This window comes from Buteo buteo, chromosome 1, assembly GCF_964188355.1.
Source record: "Buteo buteo chromosome 1, bButBut1.hap1.1, whole genome shotgun sequence".
NCBI lineage: Eukaryota > Metazoa > Chordata > Aves > Accipitriformes > Accipitridae > Buteo > Buteo buteo.
This window is the reverse complement of record NC_134171.1, coordinates 82,247,061-82,274,636: the sequence shown is the minus strand read 5'-3', so window position 1 is coordinate 82,274,636 and position 27,576 is coordinate 82,247,061. Positions and strand designations below refer to the sequence as shown.

At 39.6% G+C, this 27,576-nt stretch overlaps 1 protein-coding gene across 21 annotated transcripts in view; it reads right to left on the bottom strand.

The window, feature by feature from the left end:
* Positions 1 to 27,576, bottom strand: part of CAMK2D (calcium/calmodulin dependent protein kinase II delta) — a 163,064-nt gene that overhangs the window by 95,190 nt on the left and 40,298 nt on the right. For all 21 annotated transcript variants that reach the window (XM_075037900.1, XM_075038075.1, XM_075037893.1 and 18 more), the window contains exon 3: positions 3,070 to 3,129. In XM_075037900.1, the coding sequence (XP_074894001.1) occupies positions 3,070 to 3,129 (60 nt within the window). The remainder of the gene's footprint in view (positions 1 to 3,069; positions 3,130 to 27,576) is intronic.

Below are 27,576 nucleotides of genomic sequence, written 5' to 3'. Positions count from 1 at the left end.
ATTTCCTAACTGCGTAATGGCCCCCATTTAATAAAACTACCATCAAATCAAGATATGAAATGGATATAAAAATAGTATTGTTGGGAAGCTAAAAATAGGTATGTTGATTGTTAAGAAGTTTATTCCTGAATTCTTTCTTATCCTGCTGAAATAACTAAATACTAAATATTTTTCTAGTTAGGTACTAATTGGTCACCTACCTTGGAAATACAAAACCAGCAATCTGTAAAAGTTTTTGATAATTATCTATTTTCTCTGGAAAGATAATGGGAAAATATTTCCAGTGGTTTAGAATTTTTTTTAAACTGTTTCTCTAAAGAAGAAAGATCTTGCTCATGTGAAAACTACAATGTGTTTACTCACAGGCTGAAATCTAAAAATGTGATTCACCACAGCTGTGTCGCTTTACTCTGACTGGAGGGGAAGTATGAAAAAGGTGACTAAAAAGTTTTTTTCCCCCTAAAGTATCTGCTACAGTCCTAAGACTTGAAAGATAATTAACTGAAGAGACCATATGACACTCTAGAACTGAATACTATTACATATGTATTATTTTAGAAATATAGTTAACCTGAAACTGACACCTTTACACTAAGTCACTTTTAGAAGGGTTATTTAATCAATCTAACCAGGAAGAATAAGGAAGAATAAACCTGAAAGAAAAGTGAAAGGATTACTGAATTCTAACTTCAGAAATCTGCCATCCTGCAACAAATCTGTATTTCAAAAAGACAGGTGAAAAATGCTACATTGGAGGAAAATAAAGCAAGCCACTGATATCATCTTTAGAAACTGCCCAATCAATTAAACTACATCTCTGCTTTCCTACAGAGATCACATTTGAAAATTTTTTAAATTTTTTTCTTAATTTTCTTAAATTATACATGCTTATTGTTAACATGACAAGTTCCTTTTCAAAAAATCTTTTATTTTCTGGGCTATTAGAAGTTATTCCGTGGCAGTAAATTCAGGAGAAAATATAGATGAAGAGAAAAGCATGAATTTTATATTCATGGACTTCCTAATATTTTTAAACATGCATACTCTCTTTCATACACATAGTGCAAGTAAAACCTATTTACAAGGGTTAATCTTTATCATTTTGAGACATATAAAACACACTATAATAATCTCTGCTGTTACAGCTGAGTTACCTTACTCTGGTATACTTCCTTTTTTGCTATTAGTGCTTTCTAGTGTGATGTAGTATTATCATCCACTAAAGATGACTTTTTTAAAAAGGAGATGTGTTAGTGACCCAAGAATAAGTGATTCGGTTGGATACCAGCAGCATGCACCTAGAATGATTTTTAGGGTTGACATTTAGCTGGCTGAGGGCATGACTGCCGGAGAAGGGGTGAGAGCAAACCACTGCCAGGGCTGGGCTGCAGCCCAGCAGCCTCCAGTGGGCAGCCCTGGGGCGAAGGAGAGGGTAGGCACCTGGCCGAGGCAGGGACTGGACAGCCAGCTCAGCATGCAAACATGAACCTCTTCAGCCCAGTAGCTTACGTGACAGACTTCAGAGGCTTGAAATTATTACTTTCGAAAAGAGTTACCTTTCTAAGTTTACAGAAACGGTTTCTCAATTTCAGACCACATTTATGATCTTCCTCCAAGAGAGAAACCAGATACAAAGTGGCCTTCACTCAAGCAGTTATGCAAACAAGGAACTATTGTAACCACACTAATTGGAAGAGGGTTTTTTCAGGCAGATACACTGGCAGGGCTGGCAGAACAGCTGACAGTAGAAACGGAATGACAATGACAGAATATAACACCTGCTGCCAAACCCTGGCATGTTAATTCCGAGTCATGAAAATCTTCTCTTAGACAGACCTAGAACATGGCATCTTCTCTGAAACAGGAGTAGAAGAATTTGTCCATAATCCTTTGACTGAGTTGTGCACCTTGGTGCAGGTAATGATGCATGGAACTTGTGCTAACTTACAGAACCCTACCCGCCTGTCACCAAAGCTGTCATCTCCTGTTCGCATTTCAAGTCATATGTTCACAAATATAAACATTGTATATGGAATAGCTGGCCTGCCACAGAGGATCTGGACTACATCCTAATATTGGTCCAAGCTACTCAACAAACTGAAGACATGCAATCGCATGAAATCAATCTAGGCATTTGTTTCAACTGAGTTCTTCTGTTCATTTTGAACTGTGGTACATTTGTTTTCAATTTATGATTATTATTAAAAGGAAGGAGCTGGTTCTTTCCCAGGCATGAAACAATTATATTAGTCTAAAAATGTCACAAAGACCAATATTTGTCAGTTAAAAATGAAAAGGAGAAAAATGAACTACATGGAGGTAGAGGAACAAGACGGACAGGAAAATCCCACCCTTCCTTAGAAGTCTTGGGTACAGCAAACACTCTTATGAGACCAACCCTTGGCATATAATTCAGTGTCTGAAAAACCCAGATACAACTCCTTAAAGATCAAGGTACTTATCTGTTTCTACTGTTTCTAAAGCAAGGAAACGGACACACCCACACCCACCCCCCCAAGTATCTTTTTTTTTTGCTTTCCATGAACGCTGGAGTAGAAAACGTACAGTTCTGGAAATAAAAGGAGTAAATCTTTCTGCATCTACCTATCTTTTCTACAGAAGAACAGACTCTCAAACACAAAATAAACCAGGATAAAATAAGCACCTCAGTAAAAAGAACACTAACTCTATCGACATTGGTCTGTGTCATTTTGCAACATATGCTGTTAGATGAAATCCTGCAGGTCTCAAAAAGTCATGAGCAGTACTGGAAATAACTCCTCCTACACACTGCTCAAAAAAACCCCAAACACCTGGCATAGATAGCTCATTGATGGCAGAGCAATAGCTCAAAGAAGATGAGAACAGTACATGTTGCTTTAGGTGATCTATTGGGATATTACACCCCAGAGTAGAATTAGAAAGGAGCACCACATTATACAGAACTAGTCTTGCAGGGAGATATTTCCACTTGACTTCTCTGAGCTGGTATTTGTATTTGTTATTTGGTATTTTCCCCTCAGTTTTCTAAACTGTTATCTACTGTATAAAACACTTAAATATTCCTACCAATATTGGGATGCTTCAAGAGGCGACAGATTCTAGCTTCTCTTTCCAGTTTCTGGTGATCTGCAACAAAGGAAAGTAGAACAGTTGCTTTTAGTATGAAAATTAACACAGTTCAGTGTATTTGCTTTATAGAAGCAAAATAATACATCATCTGATGTGATCTTTAAAAAATACCTCCTTTATTTAGATCCATTAAGATTTTAGATTCAAACTGTTTATAATATTGAATTGGGCTACGGCATCCAACCACTTCTTTGATGGACTACCACAGGCAGTTCCATTAGAAAAATCAAGCTGCCGATTTATTGGGGAGAACAGGAAATATTCATGCCATGACCTGTAATTATCAGGCAATAAACCATGTTACAATAGTAATCAAAATATGGACAACCAGAACCTCTAGCATTGCCTTAAATCCTACCTGTTAACTGCTTTAATGATACCTAGTGCACCGGGTACACAGTTTGACACGTGACAGCCACCCCGACAGAGTGCCAGCACTCCTGCCACCACGCACTCCCGCCGCTATATGATGCTACAGGAACTTCCGATAACTAATGACCAGCAGTTATTATTTTCCCAGCCGGGCTAATCTCCTTCTCAGACTGATTATTCATTAACCTGAGGACACCCTGAACATGCAGGTCCAGGTGTACCATCTCTTGGCTCCTCCCCTCCTGACCATTTGATTTTTTTTAACCTTCAGGTAGAGCAGCGGGCTGTAGGTCTGAACTTCTACACCACTGAGCCCTAATGGCACGTCTGGAGATAAAATACTACTACCTGCGTCAAGCTCCATTTTACTTACGCTGGTTTTTTTACATAGCACACTTTTATAATATTTGCTCCAAACACTACCATTTATAGTACTACTTCTGCTGCATTTTGGTTAATGTTAAGTAATATAGTACTTGTTTTATAGAATACATATCAGAGTGTTGGGGGGTGCATAAATTATTTATACTGAAAATACCTGAAGATCTTCAGGTATGCTAAAATGTCCAGTGTCAGGCAGTATCCCACAGACACACACACACAGAGGTAATTCAGGCAATAAAATACGTAATTTGGAGATAATAAAAACAGCCAGCTACTGCCTACTGTAATCCTGTAATTCCAACAGTCTTCTAGTGCATTTATCCTCGTTTTCTGCAGCATAATTTCTATGGTTGCTAAGAACACTAAGCTTTTGTCAAGAGGCAGAAAAGCAGCAGAGATTCAATTTTGTAATATTAGCTAAAGATAATTTTCAAGATTAGAAGAGAAATAAACTGTAAAATGTTCTTGGAGATGAGGCTCTTTTGCTATTATTTTAACTAGCTCCAATTTGATATCCAAGGATATTATAATAACCAATCCCTCTTAGGGACTCAAACGTCAAACGTCACACAAGTAATTAGGGTTGTGCTATCTCTGCAATCCTAATTAACCACATTATGTTTGAGAACACTCCTAACAACTGAAAGGGGAAATTCTTAACTGTCCTGCCACCCCATAAAAACAGTAGTCTGCACAGTAAGTTTTGAGTTGAATAACCAGCATTCACAGAATACAAAAAGTTTAATCTACAGAAGAGTATTAGGCATCAAAATACTACAGCAAGAATGAAGAAGTTACCTGTTTTTGTAATGTAAATCTTACAGCTCTATTATGGTATCTGTTCTCTCTCGTAATACCATCAGTGTAATTAGGTTATCTTTCCACGTCACTAAATCATAGTCCCTCTGATACCAGTCTGACATCAGAGTCTACTGGACAAGAGTCAGAATAGGGTTGAAGAAAAAACACACTGTAAAACCCTTCCTCTTCGGTGCTCGACTCCACAGATTGCCTCAGCACTCCTCCTTCCACCTTTCTCTTCTGTGAGGAGTCCTAGGATGTTCCCTGTTCAAGCTGACCACAATCCAGAAGCTTCTCCTTCCTAAATCAGCCAAAGGGCAACAGGAAGATGTGCAGTCACATTTAATCAACAGACAGTGACCAGGCTCTGTGGAAAATGCACTTCCAGCTCTACTCTTTCCAATCAAGCATTGGGTGCTACTCCTTTTAGAGATTTAAACTAAACAGAGATCACCACAGTCACCCTCAAAGTGGGAAACAGATGGCTGTGCCAGCATAAGGGAGACGGGGTGGCACAGTGCGACAGCGAGGATGGCCAGCTGCCTCTGCTGCTGCCAAGAAATTCTGTCTAATGAAACCGCAACTTTACTTTCCTGAAGATAGCTCTGGCTTCAGCCTGCCCACTGTGGACGTGCTCTACACGTGGCTCCTTAAACAGGACAGAGAGACCCTCTGAATGAGTGCAGTGAGAGCAGTAGGTGCAGATGGGAGCGGTGGGTGTGTAAGGGCAGGCGGCAGTGATCCTGGGTGTTCACGTTGGTCCAGGAAGACATGGCCTCCCTGCTGTGAGGATTGCTTCACATGGAAAGCATCAGCAGCCCCTGCGTAGAACACAAACTGTGGTGGGAGCGATGACCACAACCTAGGCATCTTCCCACCAGGTTGGCAGCTCAAGTCACAAAATTACTTCTATATCCTGCTTGTTCCAGTAGCCATTACTATTAAGGATTGAACTGGGATCTTGAGTGCTGTTTCTCCTGCCACTGACTGTGTTCATTACCAGCCAGTCAGCTTCGGCAGCCTGTTTGCACAATGCACTGAACAATCGGCTCCTGATTGCACACACAGCCTCCTAAGTGTGACAATAATATGAATAAAATGACAAAGAGTAGCAATTCCAATCCTTTGGGATACTTCAGTGCTAATAAAAGCAATGATGGCTAAAGGAATATATCAAAGATTAATTTATTGATGAACTGTGGAAGCTGGGGTTTGGGAGGGGTGGTTGGTTGTTTTGGGGGGTGGGTTGGGGAGGCGTTTGTTTTTTGGGTGGTTTTTTTAAGTAAACTGTTACCAAACAATTCAAATCCTACTACCCTCCTGCTGCACTTAATTAAAATGTTCTTAAAAACTCAGGCAGGATACCAAAGGTTTATACATATAGACCGCAAGCGTCACACTCTAGCAAAGCATAAGCCTGGAACTCTGAAGTTAAATAACAGTAACCAAGCTGACCTCTAAAAAGTGCCATAAAGCCTGAAGAGCACACTGTGCATGGAAGTCAGAAAATGTAAAAGCTTATTTAACATGCTCAAGAAGATGACTCTTGACCACTGTGCATAAAAGTGCATGGGGATAATGGGGCAAGCCGGGCAGGAAAATCCTAACCTTCTCCTACGGAAGATGTCTCAGGTATAGCACGTACCGTTACAGCACAGAGACACTTGGCATACTACTCTGGGTCTGAAACATTCAGAACCAGCTTCTTAAAGCTAACATCACATCAATCTGGGTGAAGCAAGACAGACTGACCTATTTTACATAGATTTGGAAAGCAAACTGTTAAATCATATCAAATAGTAGTAGCAGAGATACACTAAGTCTCCAGCTCTTGTGACAGATCTTGACGACTTAATATCAAGTAATTGTCCTCAATGAGCACTATTTTTTTGGTAACTCACTTCATCCATCCAACTGTTTCAGGCATAAGCAGTAAAGACTTCAGTAAGCACAATTAATAATGTCAACAGAGAGGTCATTAACAAATAGCAATGAATTTGAATGCAAGAAGTCCTGTAAAATTTTGTTCAACTACTGCAACAAATTTTAAATTAGGACAACTTCAAGACATAGGGAAGGGAGGGACACGCTGTCATTATCCACCAAATTTCATGCATTAAAACCAAGCAAATCTGTATTTGTGACACAAGCACTACCCTGCAACACCAGCAGAACGGATACTAGGAGAGGCATGCCAAAGCACTGTTCCAAGAGGAACAGAGTACCAGGTTTCACACACAAACTGGCTGGTAACTGACCAACACAGACCTGACATGTAAAGACACACCAAAAAAAAAAAAAAAAAAAAAAAAAAAAAAGCAAAAACAAGCAGTACCATAATTGAATTGCTCAGAGACAACATTTTTTGCAGAAAACATAAGCAGCATTTGTATAGGGCCTTTTCGTTAATTGAGAGGGAATGTAAATCAGAGAACCACTGACTGCAAGAAAAAAAGACAGCTGAAATTGTATTGGTATGAATGTTAAGGAAACACCAAAATATCCTGGACACAGCTATCAGTAACACTTAAATGCTATAATAACAAAAAAGGAAATACAAGGACATTGATAGAGAAATATATGATGTAAAACTAAATATAAAGCCACATTATTTACTTTTACACTCTCTGAAAGTAAAAGAGATTTCCAAAATCAAATAATGATAAAGTAGGCACTAATTCAGTTGTAGAGATTAAGGCAAACACACAGAGTTCTGCTGGTCTAGCAATTCTCTCTATAATAAAGGGGGAAAAAAGTCACAATGCAAAATGTCAGCCTCTACAGGCAGAATAATTAAAAAAATAAATACAGAAACATATAGCAAATATACTTGCTCAGAGAAATCGAAGTGCTTGGTTTCTACATTGCAAACCTAACTTAGTAAGTTGACAAAAAAAATTATTAGAAAAATAAGCACTATCCTGCAATACGTCTGAAATAATTAAGCCAGAGTAAGATCTTTTGAAGGCAAATAACATGCAGTTTAACCGTGTTTAAATATCAATTAATTAGAAAGGAGCTCTTCTGTACATTTTCCCCTCTGTTAGGGATGCTATTCTCATTTTTTTTCCATATTTAAAAAATACACAAATGAAATACATAACAAGCTAGCAGTTTTCATTCAAATCACACAAATTAAGACATAATTTTTTAATACAGTATTCTTTGCTAAAAGAAAAGTTTCCAAGACTTTCTGAAGCCCACAGAAATGTACAGCATAACTCAGCTTGCTCTCTCTGCAATAACTGTACTTTTTAAAATAAAGTATGTGAATATTAAATTACAATAATTACTATGACACAATCACAATAAGCATTTATTAACTCTGGAAAACACAGCTGTTCGGAATGTAAAATACTACAACTGATATATGGTGATTTAACCCTTAAAATTATCACGTGTCACAATAATTGCATGGTAAGGTTAGTTCTGAAAATACTAAGAAATGAACAAGTTTAGAAAAAGTTGCTATGGATGACAACTCTTAGAGTCAATAATTTAGCATCATAAGTTAGAAGAAAATTAAAAAGCTCAATCCTTACTGCAAAGTGTCCAGGTAGTTCATATGTATGTTTAAAACAACTATAACAGCAGATTTATAATAAAGTATAAAAAGCAAACTCCATCTTTAAAATAGTTAGCACTTCCAAGTTTGTAAAACACTTTTTAAATCTGGAGGGAAAAAAAAACCAGGAAAGGAAACTTCATCACTTTTTCTATAATTTGTACTTCCCAATATTTTCAGTCAACTTTAACAATAAGAACAACTGAATCAATTCTACTTATGTTAACAGTTCAGATTATTTTTATACTCCTTTAAGAAGTATGCAGTCTTCTGCCCAGAGGTATAGTTCTTGAGCTAGTCACCACTTGCCAACTGAACCATCATAATTCTCCAGGAGACCTCAAAGTCTATGCCACTTGCATGAGAAAATTTGTCAGCTTAGCCCTCTTCTGTGTTTACTTTATTGTCAATTTTTTTAAAAAAATAATTTTAAATTTCAGAAGTTCAAAATATAAAAAATAATTAAAAAAAAATCTGCAAGATAAGCCTAAAGTTCTTTTATAAACTTTAACTCTTCCTCTGAGGCTTTATGTTAAGACTATTAAATTCAGTTGCAGCAAGTTTGAAACACAAGCATAGACACATGCAGTTACAGCATCTTAATGCCTGTCAGCTTTGGCCATAACTTAATCATGGATTGACCAACTGCCATATCATACACAGCACGCAGGGAGACGACCTGGAACGCAAACTAAACTAACCTTGTTTTAGAAGAAAGATGGAAATATGATCCGTGTCTTGGGGCGGAGGGTGATAAAAATCAAGGGACATTTGGCATAAGATGTCTATCTCTGGTGTACTACCAGCACTACTTTAAAAGGCTATTCTGTATTTACCTCAATCTATATTTACAGGATTAGCCAGCATAGCTAGAAACCTAGAAGGTGTCTGAGAGTCTTCTATGAAGTGCTAAATACATCCTATGTTGACTTTTCAGGAATAACACAGATATAGTAAAGCACTTCATCTCTGACTTTGAATCTAAACACTAGAAAGTTCTTTGCTATTAATTGCTGTAGCACAGCTTCTGAACTGACACCGTATATGATTAATTTCTCACATACACTAAACATTTTCATCGGTCATTTAACTGTTATCACACCACACCTGAGAACACTCTAAACCCACAGAGCAGGCACGTACCACCTGGGTAAGGCAATCTGGAGTACTAACCCATACAATGCATGACAAACGTGACACAAATGTTCCTCCTGCTTCCGTGGACAGTCAGTAAATTAAACAAGATGAAAAAAGACAGACAAGTAAACATGACTTCACAATTTACTAGGTGAAATAAACTCTCAATGACAGAGCATAAACTAGATGGAGCTCTTTGATTTAACTGGAAACAACTTATCGAGTCTAAACCTGCAAGATTCTGGTAGCCCTTGGCACCCACTGATGCCACTGAGATGTTAGCATCAACTGCATAAAAAAATAAAGGGTATCTGCACATGTTCATGTACTGAAATACTTCGAAACAACAGCCATTGTAATCGAACATACTTCATTTATTCAACTACATAAATTCTTCTTGCATACTGAACTTCACATTGCTAACTCTGCTACTTCAGACGGTACATTTCTCTGAAAAAAAAATACATTTCCCTCACAAATTAATAAATTAATACAATTTCTTAGAGACAAACCTTCACAGTGTAAGGCCTGTCAATTAAAAGCACCCAATGAATACAATCGTTACTCATACTTCCACAGCTTACATGTCAAAGCAAGGACATGCCCCGTGTGTCATATGCCCTCAGTATTCAGTCAGAGGTAGCTGTGCCTGTGGAGACCGCTTCAGACTGTGCCTCAAAACAAGAGGATAATTCAGGCAATGATCACGTTCTAATAAAAGGATAAGTAGCACACCATGCTGAGATTGGGTTAATATTCAGCCCTCATTTAGACATAATTGTGTGCTCAAATAACAAATACTAGAGCTGAACATTTTCAGGTATGAAGATAGGCTAAATTGTTACTGCACGACTTAAGAACAGTAACTGTACTGATTAAAAAAAGCATGCCTGGTATTTTTGTAAATCACAATAAAAACATCTTACTCAGATACGCTGCTGATGCAGCGTATTGCAGATGGATGCACTGCAATATACGAAGGTTATGTCGTCATCATTATTATTATTGATTGCATTGTAGTATTCCCAGACTTTCACCCCAAACTTAACTAGTATATTGTCTTGTGCCAATTAGGTGGTGTCTGGTGTCACATAAATTATAATAATGAGCTCCCTGCATTTACCTCATTCAGTTGCTTGTGTCAGAGTAGTTGTTATATCTGTTATAAAAGAAAATGCTAAGTGAATGGAGATACCTCACACCATGCACATTGTGCCATGAGGCAGCAGAAAGAGCATTAAATACTCCTTGAATCAGGGATTTGAGTGGACATCAAGGTCCAGAAGATGACAGCTGCACTTCCAAAGAAGTTCCAAAGAAATAAAGTAATCCTTGGCATTGTTAGAGGAGTGTCAGAAACCTTCTGAGTAAGTCCGCAGTAAGTTTTTGTGGGGGGAACCAAAAGCAAATTTAACCTTGTGGGGTACCCAGGAAGACAATTTGCCTTCAAAGTCTGCATGCTTCTTCTACATGTTTCAGGAAATACTGTGTTCCTTCCTTCCTCCACTCAGCTTATTTACAAGTACATCCAACTGCAAGCGCTGTACATAAATATCTATTTGTGTTATGCTGTTTTCAGCCAGGTTTCAATTACTGGTGATCTGAAGGTGAATGTCAAAGGGCAGGTCAAACCGAAATACTTCAAGCACTCAGCTCCCAAACATCTGAAGCGTAAAGAAGGTGTGCCGCTGCACCAAGAGTTGATTAGGAAAGAAGTGTCCTGCCATGAAGAGTACTGCCAGAGAAATTACCTAGCAGGCAGCAAAATCTCACTAATGCTGAGAAAGTCTGTGATACCATCTAGCATAAATTGTTTATGCTACAACAGTATCAGAGGAAAAGCTCTAGAAAAAATAAATTCAACAGTAGGTCACTTACTAAAAACAAAAAGTTAATTCCTCTAATTTTTGACAGTATATAATTCATCAGCTGAAACTGTGTTCACCTGTCAGTACGAAAATGGAAAAATGATTACCAGCAAGAGGAAGCCAAGCTTTAATGCCAAACATATAAAAAGGCAACATGCAAGTACATTTATATACTTGCTTCCTTTGCTCTCATTTAATTACCTATACTTGATTACAAAAAGGTCTCCTACACTATCTACATAAGAAACTGTAAGAAAATTAAATGAAAAATACAAAGCAGCAGCTCAAAAAGCAGCAAAACAAATGCAGAAGAAGGAATAGTCTATAAATTCTAGATTATTTTATGAAAGCAAGTCTCCATTTGTGAACAATGGCATCTATCACAACAGCAGCTAGTTATCAAGATTGGAAAAAGATCACTGCCTGTGAAACACTGATACAATCAGAAAGAAGGTAGCAATGAGAATAATACATTTTTATTAATGGAAAAAAAACCTTGCAGCCAGCTACAAATAACTTTAATATGACACATTGCCAAGAAAAAGAAAAAAGAAAAAAAGCTCTAATGCACTGAAGCATGAAAAATTCAGCCTTAACAATAACAAATGAAACTCTGTGAAACCTGAAACAAACAGAATATGGATGTGTAAAATTTGGGGCACTGACAGACTGTATGAATGTAAAGACTTGAACTAATCCTAATTCATGTGACAATACACTAATAGACCAAAACCTCATGTTACAACTTAATGACACCTGCATCAGAAAATCAGACTGTCTGAATAGTTTGTTTTAGGCAGACAAATAAAGTAACAAATTAAGTGGTATCAAAATTTACTTTCTTACAAAAACTTACATACATAGACTATACCTGTTTCTTGGATTAAGTCATAATATATTGTATAATTAAAGAGGGATATAATTAATGTCTTCGGCATAAATCTCTTCTACTACAGTGTCATACTGATACTGATACTGCATGACCACCCAAATTGAGCTTATCACCGTGGCAGAAATGTCTACCGCTCACCACCTATCAATATAGGTACCTAAAATTCAAACTTCTCCAAAGCGAAGCCTCTTTCTAACGATAATCTGTGCTAACTTTTGTGGGTTTTTGTTATTTTATTATTAGAGCTTACAGTCCACAGTGAACAATGTAAGTGCATCTCCCCAGTGCTAACTTTTCTAGCTTCCAGGCCCTTCTCATTGTCTGTACATTTCTTTTTATCCCCAGTATTGACTGGATATATTATTACTCAGTGTGAGATGATGTAAGCTTTCTCACACAGCTTGCTTAATCTTTCAGAGGATGGTCTCTACAAGCTGCTTTCTACTCTGTGCAATACAGTTCAACACTTAGCAGTTTTTTCCATGTTTTTCTTCAGACAGCTAAATGAAGAGAAAACAAGGAGCTCTAAGTCCCAAGAGGCTCTTCAGATTGGACTGCAGCATACCTTAAAGCCTACCTCAGACCACCTTGGCCCTGTTACATTCTCCCATGGAAATCGGAAGACGACTGCAGAAATTCTGACAACAGGTTGCACTAAGACACAGCTGTACTTTCTTTCTGGTATTAGTATTATTTTGAGTGAAAAGAGATTTTCTTCTGCTCACTCTCCTTCACAGAAAAACAAAGCTCCTGTTAAAAGGAAACTTTGTGATGCATTAAAATCTCTCTCTTCTCTTCATGATTTTTTGTTTCTATTAGAATTTAAAACTTTATTGTCGCAGAACATAACCTCTGGGCACCTAAAATCTCACCAGAATAAGCTCTTTTATCTTAACAAGAGACATCAAGAGACTATTCCCTGAGCCGAAAGGTGTTTAAGGTCTTTGAATTGATACTGAGCCAAGCTTCAGAGAGCTTTGAGCCTGCTTAGGAGATGAAGCCCTTTGCTAGAAACTTAAGTCCTGCTCCACATAATTTCTAGGCAGTTCAGTTGCCAGGTAGGGCCTCACCATCCAACCTTTTAGCAGTTTCTGGACTGTGCAAAGACATACCTAACACCTGGTGATATTTAGGCAGGTAGCTGCTGAATGGGAATTTTCATGGGCACAATGCAGGTGTAAGGCACCTGAGGTCTGCTTACACCCTGTGCCAGATCTGACCCTTATTCACCACATAGAGGACATTTGTAAGATCAAGGGTTTAGAACTGAAACCACCTTAGCAGGTCTGTGAATGTTTCACTGAGGAACAAAACCTTTCCTTTGTGCTCCTCTATCATAGGAGCACCAGATTTGTTTTAACCTATGTGAGGAAGGGAGGCATGTAAGTGGGCTGAGCCTCTCCCTACCAACGTGCGCAGTGCACAGGCATTCACATACGTTCCAAGCCACGCACAGGACACAGCTCTGAAGGTCTCCCACCCCGGACCGCGAGCACATCTAGAGCTGCTACACACTTTCATGCCAGGACCTCTCCTGCTGTGCACCGGCTCCCTGCATTCTTATTTTTCATCAAATCAGTCAAAAGAATGTATCTTCCCAAAGTAGAAGTTCTGGGGCCAGTTCACAGGCTGCACTGACACCGTTAAGTGCCAAGGCCACGTATACGCACAAGAAAAAGCAGACTTGCAGCAATACTGCCCTCCTCCCAGAGCCTGGCCATACACGGAGCAGTAGGCAGACCACACTTCCTCACGGGAACACAGGTTGTCCAAACAAACCTTCCCCTCTCACTTTTGAGGAACAAAAAGGACTGGCTGGAACCAGTCTATGGATGGCATTGCTATAATGCCGTGGCACAGATGAAGTTAATCAAGCTCTTCCTTGAGAAATAAATGTGCTGTGTGTAGTAAAAGTATGTAAATTGAAATGTTAAGCTTACGATAAACCCTTCCATGTGTGCAGATTCTACGCCAAAAAACCCACACAGCTGCAAAATTTTTTTGGGGGGGGCAGGGGGAAGCATCAAAGAAAGCTTACTTTTCAGTACTACTAAAATGTCAAATGTGATGCCTGGGTGACCTGAAACAGCAGCCATATTCTTTCTACACATTTTTCCCTGGCAGTTACGCAAACCAAATCTTTGTAACTCAGTGGGGGAGTGGCGGAGACACACAGAGCAATAAAACTCCCCTCCGCCCCAGATTTTGTCAACTACTCTGGCAACTATACAGAGCACAATGAAGTATTCTAGGTATCATGGAATGTAAATATTTGTGGTTTAAGGGTATATTGTGTAAGTGGAATGCTGTTTATACACGATCTAACTGCATCAAACACATTTTTAAAACTCTCTCTGAGGAAGTATTAAGGTTCTGGACACAGTCCAGTTCTATTTCTTAGAACTGATAATTTCTGTAAATTGAAGTCATTAGTGGGGACCAACAATATTACTAAGCCCTTGACTGAGCTGGTTCTTATGAAAGATAATTTATAGACCATTAGCAATTTGCAACCCAGTCATTTTCAGCCTGTAAGATAAAACAAGAATCACATTTATTCATATAATAGTACATCATGCAGCCCTTTGAATTTTCCATTATTGAGTTCATGCTACAGAAATGCTCACAGATAAACCTCACTTACCCCCTTCACTACTCTTAAAGAAGGTAAATGCTAAGAAATACAGTCCCTGAATTCCCAAAAGCACTTTTTCAAAATGAATGCTCTAGCATTCACTACCTGCTCCTGGGGAAATATTTGAAAACACAGTTTTTACTTATTCCTCTTTTCCTAGTACTTATAGCTAAGAAAGTGGGACATTCTTACAATAAACAATTACAGACAGTGAGAGTCTCATCTGACCCACCCCTCCTAATGTTTACTGAACAGAAGCACACACCAGGTGTTCATAGTTATGAAGACATCTTTTCCATGGATACCCGGGTCCATAATGGATAAGAGTATGTAACAACAATAGCAGAGCCAATTCTTTTATTAGGCCATTGGTCAAAAGCATCAACAGACCAGAAATCAGGGCACAGAGTATGCCTCCAGTTATTTCTGCGGCTATGTTCGCATACACACTTCTCTATTCAACCAGGCTTCTGAATATCAAGGAAAAGCAAAGTATATTAATCCAAGATGCATTGTAAAATAATGAATAAAACCCACACCTGTTGATTTTCAAATTCTGCCCCAGGGCTTTAAGAAAACAAAAGGCACATTTGTGCTCAGCTGTGAAGGCGGCCAACAATAGCAGTTTTCAGTTGGCTAATGTTCCTGTAGGGCTTTCTTCCACTTCCCACCCACTTTCTATGTTAATAGTTTAGCGTTCATAGTGTGTGCTAATTTAATAAATAGACACGGAGACTTCATTCCTACCTACAAAGCACAGATTACAGAGTCAGAGATGGTGCAAGTGTCTTCAGGCCACTTTATCAAGACACTTTAGCCCTGATTTCTATGACAACTCACCAAAAAAAGGTGCAGGATATTCCTGTGTTTCTTCTATTTCTAGCACTGCTGCTGAAACTGAGAAGCATGTGATTTACTTTAAAGTGAGGTGACAAAAAAGAGTAAAGAGAACATGTGACATTAATAGCAAAGCAGTGCGCCCAGAAGATTTTACTTTTTTGTATGATGTGTGTTTAATGATGTCCAAAATTAACAGACAGAAGAGACCAACAGAATGATTATAAGAACACAGACTGGATTTTACTCAAATGTTGGGAACCTTTAAACAGCTCTTAAAAGCGTGCATTCACACAGTGCTGAGTTCAAGCTAATACATCCTTTTTCTTTTTTTTTTCCCCCTTTATATACTCTAATTTGCTGTGGATTTAAACAGCCAGCTGGTGATTCACTCACTTCACTCTTCTGAGAGAAGTGACTTAGAAAAGCAAGAAAAACATTAGTAAAATTCTGAAACTGCTGCATGGTCCCAGCAAGCCACAGTGGCACAAGTGAAAACAACTTTAAACAACAGTCCCTAGAGAACAAAAAGTAGTTATTGTTTACATGCATTTTGCCTATTTCTGGATTAAATACCCTCATCAGGTTAGAGGAGATAAATCTCCACTTTTTAAAATAATATATGTAATAACTTATGGTTTATATATTTTATAAAAATATATGCACAATTATACATAGTCATTTTATATATATTTTAGGTATTATATAAACAGTACATGTTCTGAAATTGAGTAATGTGCTGTGAAACTCTTCAGTGCCAATGTAAACAGAAAGGCCCTGAGAGCCAGTAAGTGCAAGTTTGATCACCTAGTCACCTACAGCTGTTTGCCAACCAATCTTCACCTGACATTTAACTCTGTTTACAGTGTATCCCATCATCTCTCCTCTATATCACCTCTTTTATTCTGATCTTCTGCCTAGAGCTGCATCTTGTACGAACTCCCTAATATGTCCTCATGCAAGACTTACACTTGCCGTAGCAGGAAAACCTGAATGCACTTTTCATCCTGAATCTTCTCCTTACTACCTCTTTCTGTCCCTACTACAGCAGTATATTTTCCTTTGTGACTCAAACTTGCAAATTCTTACAACCGATAGTCAGCCAAATTTTCTTCAACCCTTCCTCTTTTTGGATCATAATTTGGTTTTGGCAACAAGTCTACGTGCAAGATCTGAGTATATTTAAAAGCAGTACAATGAGGCTTCTTTGAGACTGACGACTTACTTTTGTTCGGTATTGCCTCAGTTTCCCACTTCTGGCTGGAACACTGTTACTTCACCCAGTACAGCCTCCCAGAACTCTCCCCTCATGTGGCACCTCAAACCAACTGCTCCCCACCACTTTTACCAGGTGACCCGCCTGGATTCCCTTAATTGACTTGGCACTTTTTGCATGATGTTTATATACTAGGTTTTGAAAGCTCTTCACATTTTGTCCTTGCAGCCCTTTGTTCTCTGCATTTTCCCCTTCTATCTCTAAAACAAATGGATGTCCTTCATCTTGCACGCTGGGAACTCTTCCTTTACTTCACTGCCATCCTTTCATTTTTGGTTCTCAATTTTAGACTGTATGCCCTCTACGTCTAATTTTTTAAATTTCTGCTGATAAATATCTGAGTATATATAGTATTTCTCATTTTGTCCTATCTTCTATTTTCCCCTGGTTTGTTTAAATTTTTTTAGGCTTCTCAGTCATGATTCATATTTGAGTAGTTCAGACATTAAACATGACAAGTTACATTCCAAAATATGCAAGCTTACTCCACTTACTGTCAGCAGGAGTTAAAGAAGAGCATGCATGTAAGCGGACCAAAAGCACTGAGACTGCTTTAGCACAACACATTTCAGCCAAATGGCAGCTTCCATTTTTCAGATTTTATAGAGAAACACATAACTATTCAGTAATTAGAGTTTCTGGGTGCTTACCACCTTTTTGCATTGTACAATTTGACAGGTATGGAGAATGAGATTAAAGGAGAGCAATTTGAAGAAAACTCTAAATGTCTCATACATTGAGCTTCTGAAACTAATACTGAAATAGTTTGTAATTATGAAATGCTGCTGAATCAGCACTTCAGTGCCATGAAGAATCTTCCTGAAAGCCACTCTACATATGCCCTTGTGCTAGCAGGTGTGAAAGCTATATGACGTATTCACAAAAATCACAGATTTGGTTTCCTGATTCAGTCAGAACTGCCTGAAGTAAAAGGAGTATATGCAGCACAAGTGAGTCAGTATGTACAGCTAACGGAAATGACAGCTTTATCCCACATGGGCGACACTTCAAACTTGGTGAGCAGCTTAATGCCTAGTTGCTTTTAAATGGAACCTGATAAATTTATTGGATTTGTATAACACAGCCATCAGATGGCTGTGTTATATTAAGTATAAAGGTTTTATTTTCCAGTCCTATGTTCCAACGAGTCAAAATGAAGAGAAGTTGGCCTGCAAAACACTAAATCCTTGAGTACTTGCTCCCAAATAATTTCATTTACCCTGTTTATAATACCAACACTGAAAATTTGTGTTATATAACTGCTCCTGAATGAATAGCTCTAAACCATAATTAGGGAAATATTTTTTCCATTTCTTAACTAATTTCCTGCAGAAAGTTGCAGTAGGTTTGCAGAAAACAACAGTATTTGAAAAAGTCTTCTTAGGAATTGAAAGTAAGTTCAGAAAAACACATCATAGACAAGAGATGCCTGGAATTTGAGGCATCGACTCAGCAGTCTAACAAGCACTAAAGCATCTGCTTGCACTCAAATACTTCACTGGAGAGGGATGGGCTTGAGTACATACTTGAACGCCTTGCTGAACTCCAGTCCTACAGACCCCATCTTAAAGAGGAATAGTTGAACCCATTAAATCCATTAAGAGCATTATAAACTCTGAACAGACTTTTGTTTGACAACTAAAGTTTTGAAGGCACCTTCAAGTATCTAGGATTCTAAAATAATGCTGCAAGACATACATGAGATATACTAATTTTCCCTCCAAATGTTGATAAAACAATATTGTCCAACAGTAAAAAGGAAAAAAAAATGCAGCTTACTATAAACCCCAAACCCACTGTCAGCTACAGCAATATGTAAACTATGGTAGCAAATGATTTTTTAACTTGAAATAAATCATGACCTACTGACTGACACTAGCTCATTTTAATATAAATTAGCAATTACTCCAAGTAAGACACCAAGTCACAATGACTGCCTAGGATATCGACTTGGCTTGGATAGATATGAGTAAGTTACTGATTTTGAAGCTGTTGCAAAGACCTCTTAAACATTGCCAAAGGGAAGAACTTATTTTTAGAAAGCATATCAATGATCACCATCTTTTGCCTTGATGTCATTTCTAGAACAAGACAGTGCATTAATTGTTTGGGAGGGAGAAACTTTTTTATTTTTTTTTAAACAGCAGATGACCAGTGAGAATGTTCAGTTCACTGCTAGCTTAGAGATGCTAGAGTATTCCATATTTAATAGAAAGGAAAAAGAGCAGCCAAAGACAGAAATTCCACTGTGCAGAAAAGGTCAACAACTTTTATTTCTAACATTTCCTGTAGTCACTGTTACTTTAAAACTGAACATTACACATAACTTATTCTACCAGAGACTAAGGGCTTCTTTTATGCAAATCCACTTGAAATCACTGACATTTATCTTAATAAAAGCTCATGGACTTTAACCCCCTAGGAGGAATCGACTGTAGAACTAGAATCAAGTCCAAAAAGAACAAAAACAATGGTTTGGCAACTATCATTATGACTCAGAGGAAATTTATTAAGCACATCAAAGCCAAAGCTTTTCATAAGAAAAAGAAATGCTAAGAATACATAAGCACATGCCTACAGGAATATTTCTTCAAAAATAACAGTAGGCTGTAATTGTACTATAGGACTAAAGATACTACTGCGTTAATAAAAATATCCTAATGACTAAACCTCAGTATTTACCAAATACTAGGTCATAAGTAAAGTAGGTATTTATTTCTACATGGGCCATAAAAAGCTAAAACAGTAATAATTATAAACTCAAAAAGGAGTGCCACATTAAATAGTAATTTGATTACCTTCCTTCTATTAACTTACTGTAAAAGAAAGAAGTGGTTTGTGACTAACCCACCATATTAATTTTTTCTGCTCTGCCAAGTTACTAAGTCTTTGCTCATAAGACTAACAAATCTCCTCCTCAAATACCATGTGCATGAATACGTCTTAACCACCTGAAGCTTTATATTACAGCAATCTTCAATATCAGGATTCTGATGCCATGACCTCCAAGCTACATGAGTATGGTCTTATTTTGAAAGTGGATCACCTTGAGATTATTTTTAGAATCACTTTCTTGTAACTCGATTCACTGAGTTTGTAAAAGCAATTTAAAAAAAACCCAACTCTTAGTCTTGCAAACACATACTACTAGAAGATAGCACCCAAACAGAGTCTTTTCTCACAAAAAAATAAATCTCAGAGGATTACTGTTAAAGTACCACCACAGTAATTTCAGTGAATCCTAACTGGTGAATCCTTTATTGAAGGCTAGTGGTCTAATTTGTATTAATCTAGAGTTTTGTCCCTGAGTTTGAATAAATCTGTTATTCTTTCAGTTTGATTTTCTAACAAGAATGCAAACCCACAGTAATTGACTGAACCACAAAAACACAAAAGCCTCTAATACTTGAAACAAAGGATAAATGCCCAAATCCTCCAAGTGTTTTGCCTCCTAATTCCTCAATTGTCTAATTTCAGTAAGACATTCACACCTCAATAGCTTGCCTAATTCAACAGTTGCCATCATTTCATTCTTTCTACAGACAGTGAATGAAGATGCTCCCAGGCAAGTAAGTCCTAGGCTTTTTTTTTTTCTTTTTTAAATTAAGGTGGGGATAAACAGGATTTTTAAAAACAGCCACAAATAAAAGTAAAGCAAGCATTACTAGATATTTAAACCTTTGCTTTTGACAAATTTCTGGGGTTTATTGTGTAAACAAGCTCTCTTCCTTAAACGTGTGCTTTCATTAGCTTCTGCACTCTGTGCCATACATCATATCCAGAAGGTAATCAAAGGAACTGTAAGTATATAGAAATCCTGTCTCAGATTAAGCCATCTAGTGCTGCAGGCAGGAAGTCCCATGAGGCAAACTATCCTCTTTAATGGTCAGTGGTTGCACGAAACCTGACTAAAGGCATTCAAGCTTTTTCCCACTATTAGAGCCACTAACACTTGGGTATTTGCACGTGTAGTGTTAACTCCCAAGCTGCTAGCCTTTTCCCTAGCTACTGAGCTTCTTGGGAAACACTATAAAACTGGGTTATCTCTCTGTTGGCAAAACAAACAGGGTAAGTAAATAATTCTGTGCCTCAGGAAAATAAAAAGATCCTAGACTACGTGGAGCATGAGAGAGAAACAGAACTGTCAGGAAAAGCTGTCAAAGAAGAAAAAGCCAATAATCCTACTATGCAAAAGAACACTTGATGCATTTCAGTTTCTCATGGTGTCAGGTTCATCCCTGGTACAACTTCAGCATTGAAAACATGATCAATCTTTTAAAACCATGTGCAACTTTCAGGGATAAAACAAAGCCAGTCAATAGGCCATTCTAGATAATGAATGTTTATCCCTTGTTTCTGTAAATAAAGAAACCAGGGAAGATATTCTAATATTCCAGAGAGTCCAAATGCTGGCACAGTGACTAGTATTAGCTATCTGAAAGGGTAAGAGACTAGAATATCATTGATATTAGCTGTCTGAAAGGATGAAACTGGAATATTTTAAATGGCAAGCATTGCACAGTATTCTATTGATATTACAAAAGATAACAAGAAAGTAATATAATTGTGAAATTATTGAATTTAATTACCCTGATGATTTAGAGAAAACAAGTATATATGAAAGTACTTACAGCAACTTGATTTGTTCAAAATATCTACACCGTCACTTTAAGTCAGGAATTTTATTATTCTGATTACAGATAGTATGTTTGAGGTGTTCTATTGCCTAACCCTAATCACTGATGCAAGTATGTCTTTGAAAAAAATCACAGCACAGGGCTCTGGCAAAAAAAGCAAAAGCCCATGACCCCCCAAAACAACGCAGCCCAAAGCACACCTGAACAACAACAATAAAATGTAATTCAGAGTCAAATGGAAGAATTTCAATTTACTCAGCAGCAAAACTCTTGACTAGATAGAGATTATTTCCAGCAAGAAAAAGTGGTGTTTTGTTCAATTCCAGTTCCCTCTAAGCATCAGCCTCTGGTACTGTGATTGTTTTTTCTAGGATCTGCTGCGTATCTGAATAAGTTTAGTGGCAATACTTTTAATTATGAATGTTATGTACCACTGTTATTAAATGACCAAATTTAATGTGGCTTCCATGGTAGAGCTGAATATTCTACTTACCATACACACTTTTCTGCTAACTGAATCTACTGTAGAAAAAATACTTCTCTTCTGAAACTGAGGTAAGGGAACTGGAGAAGGGAAATAAGCCAGCCTCCAGTTGTGTTATTTAATTAAAACTGCCACTTCTAATTAAATTGCTGGCAAAGCGTTGGGGAAATAGTACCAGTGCGATACCAAATTTATAAAACAGAAATTCATTACTCATATACTGTATTTGCCCACAGCCCTTTCAGCTAATTCCAAGAGCTCACAGCCAGTGTGCGTATTGAACAGCTATGGGAGATGGAAAGGCTTTGTAGTCCAGCATAGAAAAAGGACCACAGCACTTCCACTTCTTCTAAAACATCCGTGAGAACTGACACAGAAAGCATTGGTAATGCACAAAAGCAAATCTCAGCAATTTCTGCTTCTTCCTGATACAGCTCATCAGTTTCAAAACAAAATCTGCATTTTAGTGCCTTCCACCACCTGTCACACAGCTGGACATCTTCCAATTTTGAGGGCACAGAAACCTGTGGCAGTATTTTTTCAGCTGCCGATAGCTTTTGAGAGAACAAGTCTGTGACAGGAAGGTAGCTTATAAAACAAACTCGTCAGAATAATTCATTAACAGACTCTCTCCTCTACTCTGCACTGATGAGGCCACACCAGCTGTGTCCAGTTGTGGGCTCCTCAGTATAAGAGAGCTAAGGAACTACTAGCAAGGGTCCAGTGAAGGGCCACAAAGATGATGAGGGGACATTATCATCTCTTCTACAAGGAAAGCAACACCCACGTACAAGAAGGGCCAGGAGGAGGATCCGGGGAACTACAGGCCTGTCAGTCTGACCTCAGTGCCAGCGAAGGTTATGGAGCAGGTCATCCTGAGTGCCATCACAGGGCATGCATAGGACAACCAGGTTATCAGGCCTGGTCAGCACGAGTTTATGAAAGGCAGGTCCTGCTTGACTAACCCAATCTCCTTCTATGACAAGGCGACCCGCTTAGTGGATGAGGGAAAGGCTGTAGATGTCGACTACCTAGACTTCAGTAAAACCTTTAACACCATTTCCCACAGCATTCTCCTGGAGAAACTGGCTGCTCACGGCTTAGATAGGCATACTCTTCACTGGGTGAAAAACCGGCTGTATGGCCGGGCCCCAAGAGTTCTGGTGAATGGAGTTAAATCCAGTAGGCGGCTGGTCCACAAGTGGTGTTCCCCAGGGGTCAGTATTGGGGCCAGTTCTGTTTAATATCTTTATCAACGATCTGGATGAGGGGATCAAGTGCATCCTCAGTAAGTTTGCAGACACCACCAAGTTGGGTGGGGGTGTTGACCTGCTTGAGGGTAGGAAGGTTCTACAGAGGGATCTGGACAGGCTGGATCAATGGGCCAAGGCCAATTGTATGAGGTTCAACAAGGCTCAGTGCCAGGTCCTGCACTTTGGTCACAATAACCATGTGCAAGACTACAGGATTGGGGAAGAGCAGCTGGAAAGCTGCTGGGCAGAAGAGGATGTGGGGGTGTTGGTTGACAGCCAGCTGAATACAAGCCGGCAGTGTGCCCAGGTGGCCAAGGCCAACGGCATCCTGGCCTGTATCAGAAATAGTGTGGCCCGCAGGACTAGGGGAGTGATTGTCCTCCTGTACTTAGCACTGGTGAGGCCGCACCTCGAATACAGCGTTCAGTTTTGGGTGCTGGAGTGTGTCCAAAGAAGGGCAATGAAGCTGGTGAAGGGTCTAGAGAACAAGTCTTAGGAGGCACAGCTGAGGGAACTGGGGTTGTTTAGCCTGGAGAAAAGGAAGCTGAGGGGAGAACTTATTGCTCTCTACAACTACCTGAAAGGAGGTAAAATTTCTTCACCAAAAGGGTTGTCAAGCATTGGAACAGGCTGCCCAAGGAAGTGGTTGATTCACCATCCCTGGAGGTATTTAAGAGACGTGTAGTTGTAGTGCTTGGGAACATGGTTTACTGGTGGACTTGGCAGTGCTAGATTGACAGTTGGACTCGATGATCTTAAGGTTCTTTTCCAACCTAAATGATTCTATCAAAGGCTTAGAGAACTGGGACTGCTTAGGCTAGAGAAGCAGCAGCTCAAGTGTGATTTGTCAATGTGTAGAAAATAGCTGAAGGGAAGGTGTAAAGAAGATAGAACCAGGCTCTTTTCAGTGGTGTCCAGTGATGGGCAATGGGTACAACCTTAAAAACGGGAGGTTCCCTCTGAATAGCAGGAAACACTTTTACTGTGAGGGTGACCAAGCACGGGCACAGGCTGTCTGTCCAAGGAGGCTGTGGAATTTCCATCTTTGGAGCTATTCAAAAGCCACCAGAACACGGCCTTGGGGAGCCTGCTCTAGGTGGCCCTGCTTGAGCAGGGGGGTTGGACCATACGGCCTCCAGAGGTAGCTTCCAACCTCAGCCATTCTGTGACTCTGTGAGCCCGCAGCGTGAAGAAAACCTAGATGCTGGATATCCCACACCAGCTGACTGTTATGAACATTTGGCTTCAATGTTTTCAAACACAAGTGTTTCAAACAGAGATCATGATCGTCATTCCTTGAATGAACATTTTCCAGAAAGTGTTCCGAAGTCTGCATTTATATTAAACCAAGCTCTTCAACACCCATTTCAAAAGACAACTACCCATTTAATGCCACTGCAGGAACTAATAAGAGCACATGCATTCCTAAAGCCCTCTCACCTCCTGGTACATCAAGATTCCACTTGTGCAACCTAGTAGATGTTTCCCATGTTAAGAATGCAAAGAAGTTTCCTGCTTAGGTAATTTTTATTTTATTGATAACACTCTGACTCATCTGCCATGAACTTCCTGCTCTAAGATGTCCAAATTAATTGTAACCACTCCACACCTTTACACATCATACCATTTTCTGATTGCTTAGGCAACTACACGTGAAAGCAAGCTAGCTGTTAGCTAAATAGGATGTCCATCATGACAAGAATCTCGCTGTCAAGGAGACCAGGATTACACTGATTGCAGAAAAACCTTTAATTCCCCAGACTGTGGTGTGGACAGATGTTGATTTCTGGCACTTACTTTGCACCTACTGAATACAATGTGCAACAATATCTACCACTGTATTGGCTTTGTATGGCAAGGTTTTGGTAGCGGGGGGGGTTACAGGGGTGTCTTCTGTAAGAAGCTGCTGTAAGCTTCCCCTGTGTCTGACAGAGCCAATACCCGCCAGCTCTAAGATGGACCCGCGGCCAGCCAAGGCTGAGCCCATCAGCGATAGTGGTAGCGCCTCTGTAATAACAGATTTAAGAAGGAAAAAGAAAAGTTGCTAGGGACAGAAACGGCAGCCAGAGAGAGGAGTGAGAACATGTAAGAGAAACAACCCTGCAGACACCAAGGTCAGTGAAGAAGGAGGGGGAGGAGATGTTCCAGATGCCGGAGCAGAGATTCCCCTGCAGCTCATGGTGAAGACCACGGTGAGGCAGGCTGTCCCCCTGCAGCCCATGGAGATCCATGGTGGAGCAGATATCCACCTGCAGCCTAGGGAGGACCCCACACCAGAGCAGGTAGGTGCCCGAAGGAGGCTGGGACACCATGGGAAGCCCACGCTGGAGCAGGCTCCTGGCAGGACCTGTGGCCCTGTGGAGAGAGGAGCCCACGCTGGAGCAGGTTTTCTGGCAGGACTTGTGACCCTGCGGGGGACCCACGCTGGAGCAGTCTGTGCCTGAAGGACTGCAGCCTGTGGAAGGGACCCATGCTGGAGCAGTTCGTGAAGAACTGCAGCCCATGGGAAGGATTCATGCTGGAGGAGTTTGTGGAGGACTGTCTCCCGTGGGAGGGACCCCACGCTGGAGCAGGGGAAGAGTGTGATGAGTCCTGCCCCTAAGGAGGATGAAGCGGCAGAAATAACGTGTGATGAACTGACCGTAACCCCCATTCCCCATCCCCCTGTGCCGCTGGGGTGGTAGGTAGAGAATCTGGGAGTGAAGCTGTGCCCCGGAAGAAGGGAGGGGTGGAGGGAAGGTGCTTTAAGATTTGGTTTTATTTCTCATTACCCTACTCTGGTTGATTGGTAATAAATTGAGTTAATTTTCCCCAAGCTGAGTCTGTTTTGCCCGTGACGGTAATTGGTGAGTGATCTCTCCTGTCCTTATCACGACCCACGAGCCCTTTGTTATATTTTCTCTCTCCTGTCCAGCTGAGGAGGGGGGAGTGATAGAACAGCTTTGGTGGGCACCTGGCATCCAGCCAGGGTCAACCCACCACAACCACAAATATAGCTGATCAGATTTTCCTCTGGTATCTGCCCCCTTTTTGCTCCTCAGGCAACACAAAGGGGAGAGTATCTGCAAAGAAGCAGAAAATTTCCTTTTAAAAAGGGAGGTCTCTGCTTCCATCTTTGCTCCAACTGGTCGCTTGAATGAACACATCAATGATGAGAAAGTATTATACTGAGGAAGCATTAGTATGCTGTGGAGCATCAGTCTAGCCCAGATACACTTTAAGTTAGCTGTCTATCTTTAGAGCACACTAGGGCTAAAGCACCTTTCACAATTAGCAAGTCTGAAATAGCTTCCTTGCACCACCCTTTCACTTCTGCACAATGAGTAGTACAACAAACTCCCTTATGCTGTGCAGCAGAACTGAGTGATAGTGCCATGGAAAACATTACTCTGAATTGCCTAAATTACACATTCTTGAAGTCTGATTCATAAACTGTATTACTGCTGAACTGTGTGCAAGGTTATTATGCATCATGTATGCACACAGTTGTCTCCGGTCTTCATCCACCCAGCTCCCACATGTACAATACTGCAAGTAAAACCTGTGCTATTCAAGGTAAATGCTAAGAATCCAACTGTGGCCTGGAGGTATGACAGAGCAACAAAAATCTTAATTACCACTGTAAGTATTAGTAGTGCAATTATCTCCTCCACAACAATGTCCGCTGATATCTGCACATTCTTGAATTTAGTCCTGAACAAGGACAAACACTCTTCAAAACGTAGATTATTTTTTTTTAAATTAAGAATTTAGAGGAGCTCTTGCTCAGAAAAGAGCTAATAGGCACCTCAGTAAACATACAAAGCCAGATACTCGCACCCTTCATTGGCAGAGGGCCAGTCACTGTAGTCATTATTCTGGGAGAACTCTCACTGATGGAACTGGTCCACGGCGTGCAAATTATGAGTCACGCTACAAAAACTTGGCTCCTGTAGTTGTTTCCCATCTAATTAAAATTCACTCAAACATCCTCCAATCTGGCTTTAACCATAACAATATCAATATCTGTGCCTGCTGCCAAAAGACTGTTCAGCACCACAAACTGGCTCCAGAGGTAGCACATACACAGAATACTGAGACACTGAAAATCACCTATCTTGTTGCGTCTCTCCTCAAGGGACCCAGTTACAGGCAGCCAGAAATCAAGCTGCTGCTTTTTCTTTTTTTTTTTCTTTTTTTTTTTTTTTTTTAAAAGAATCAATTGAAGCAGCAGTGGCACAGTGTAAAAGAAACACATACGCACAAAGTAAACTGTTTCCATGTATTTTAGGCTAGCCTAAAAGATTTATTGAACGTGGCTTGC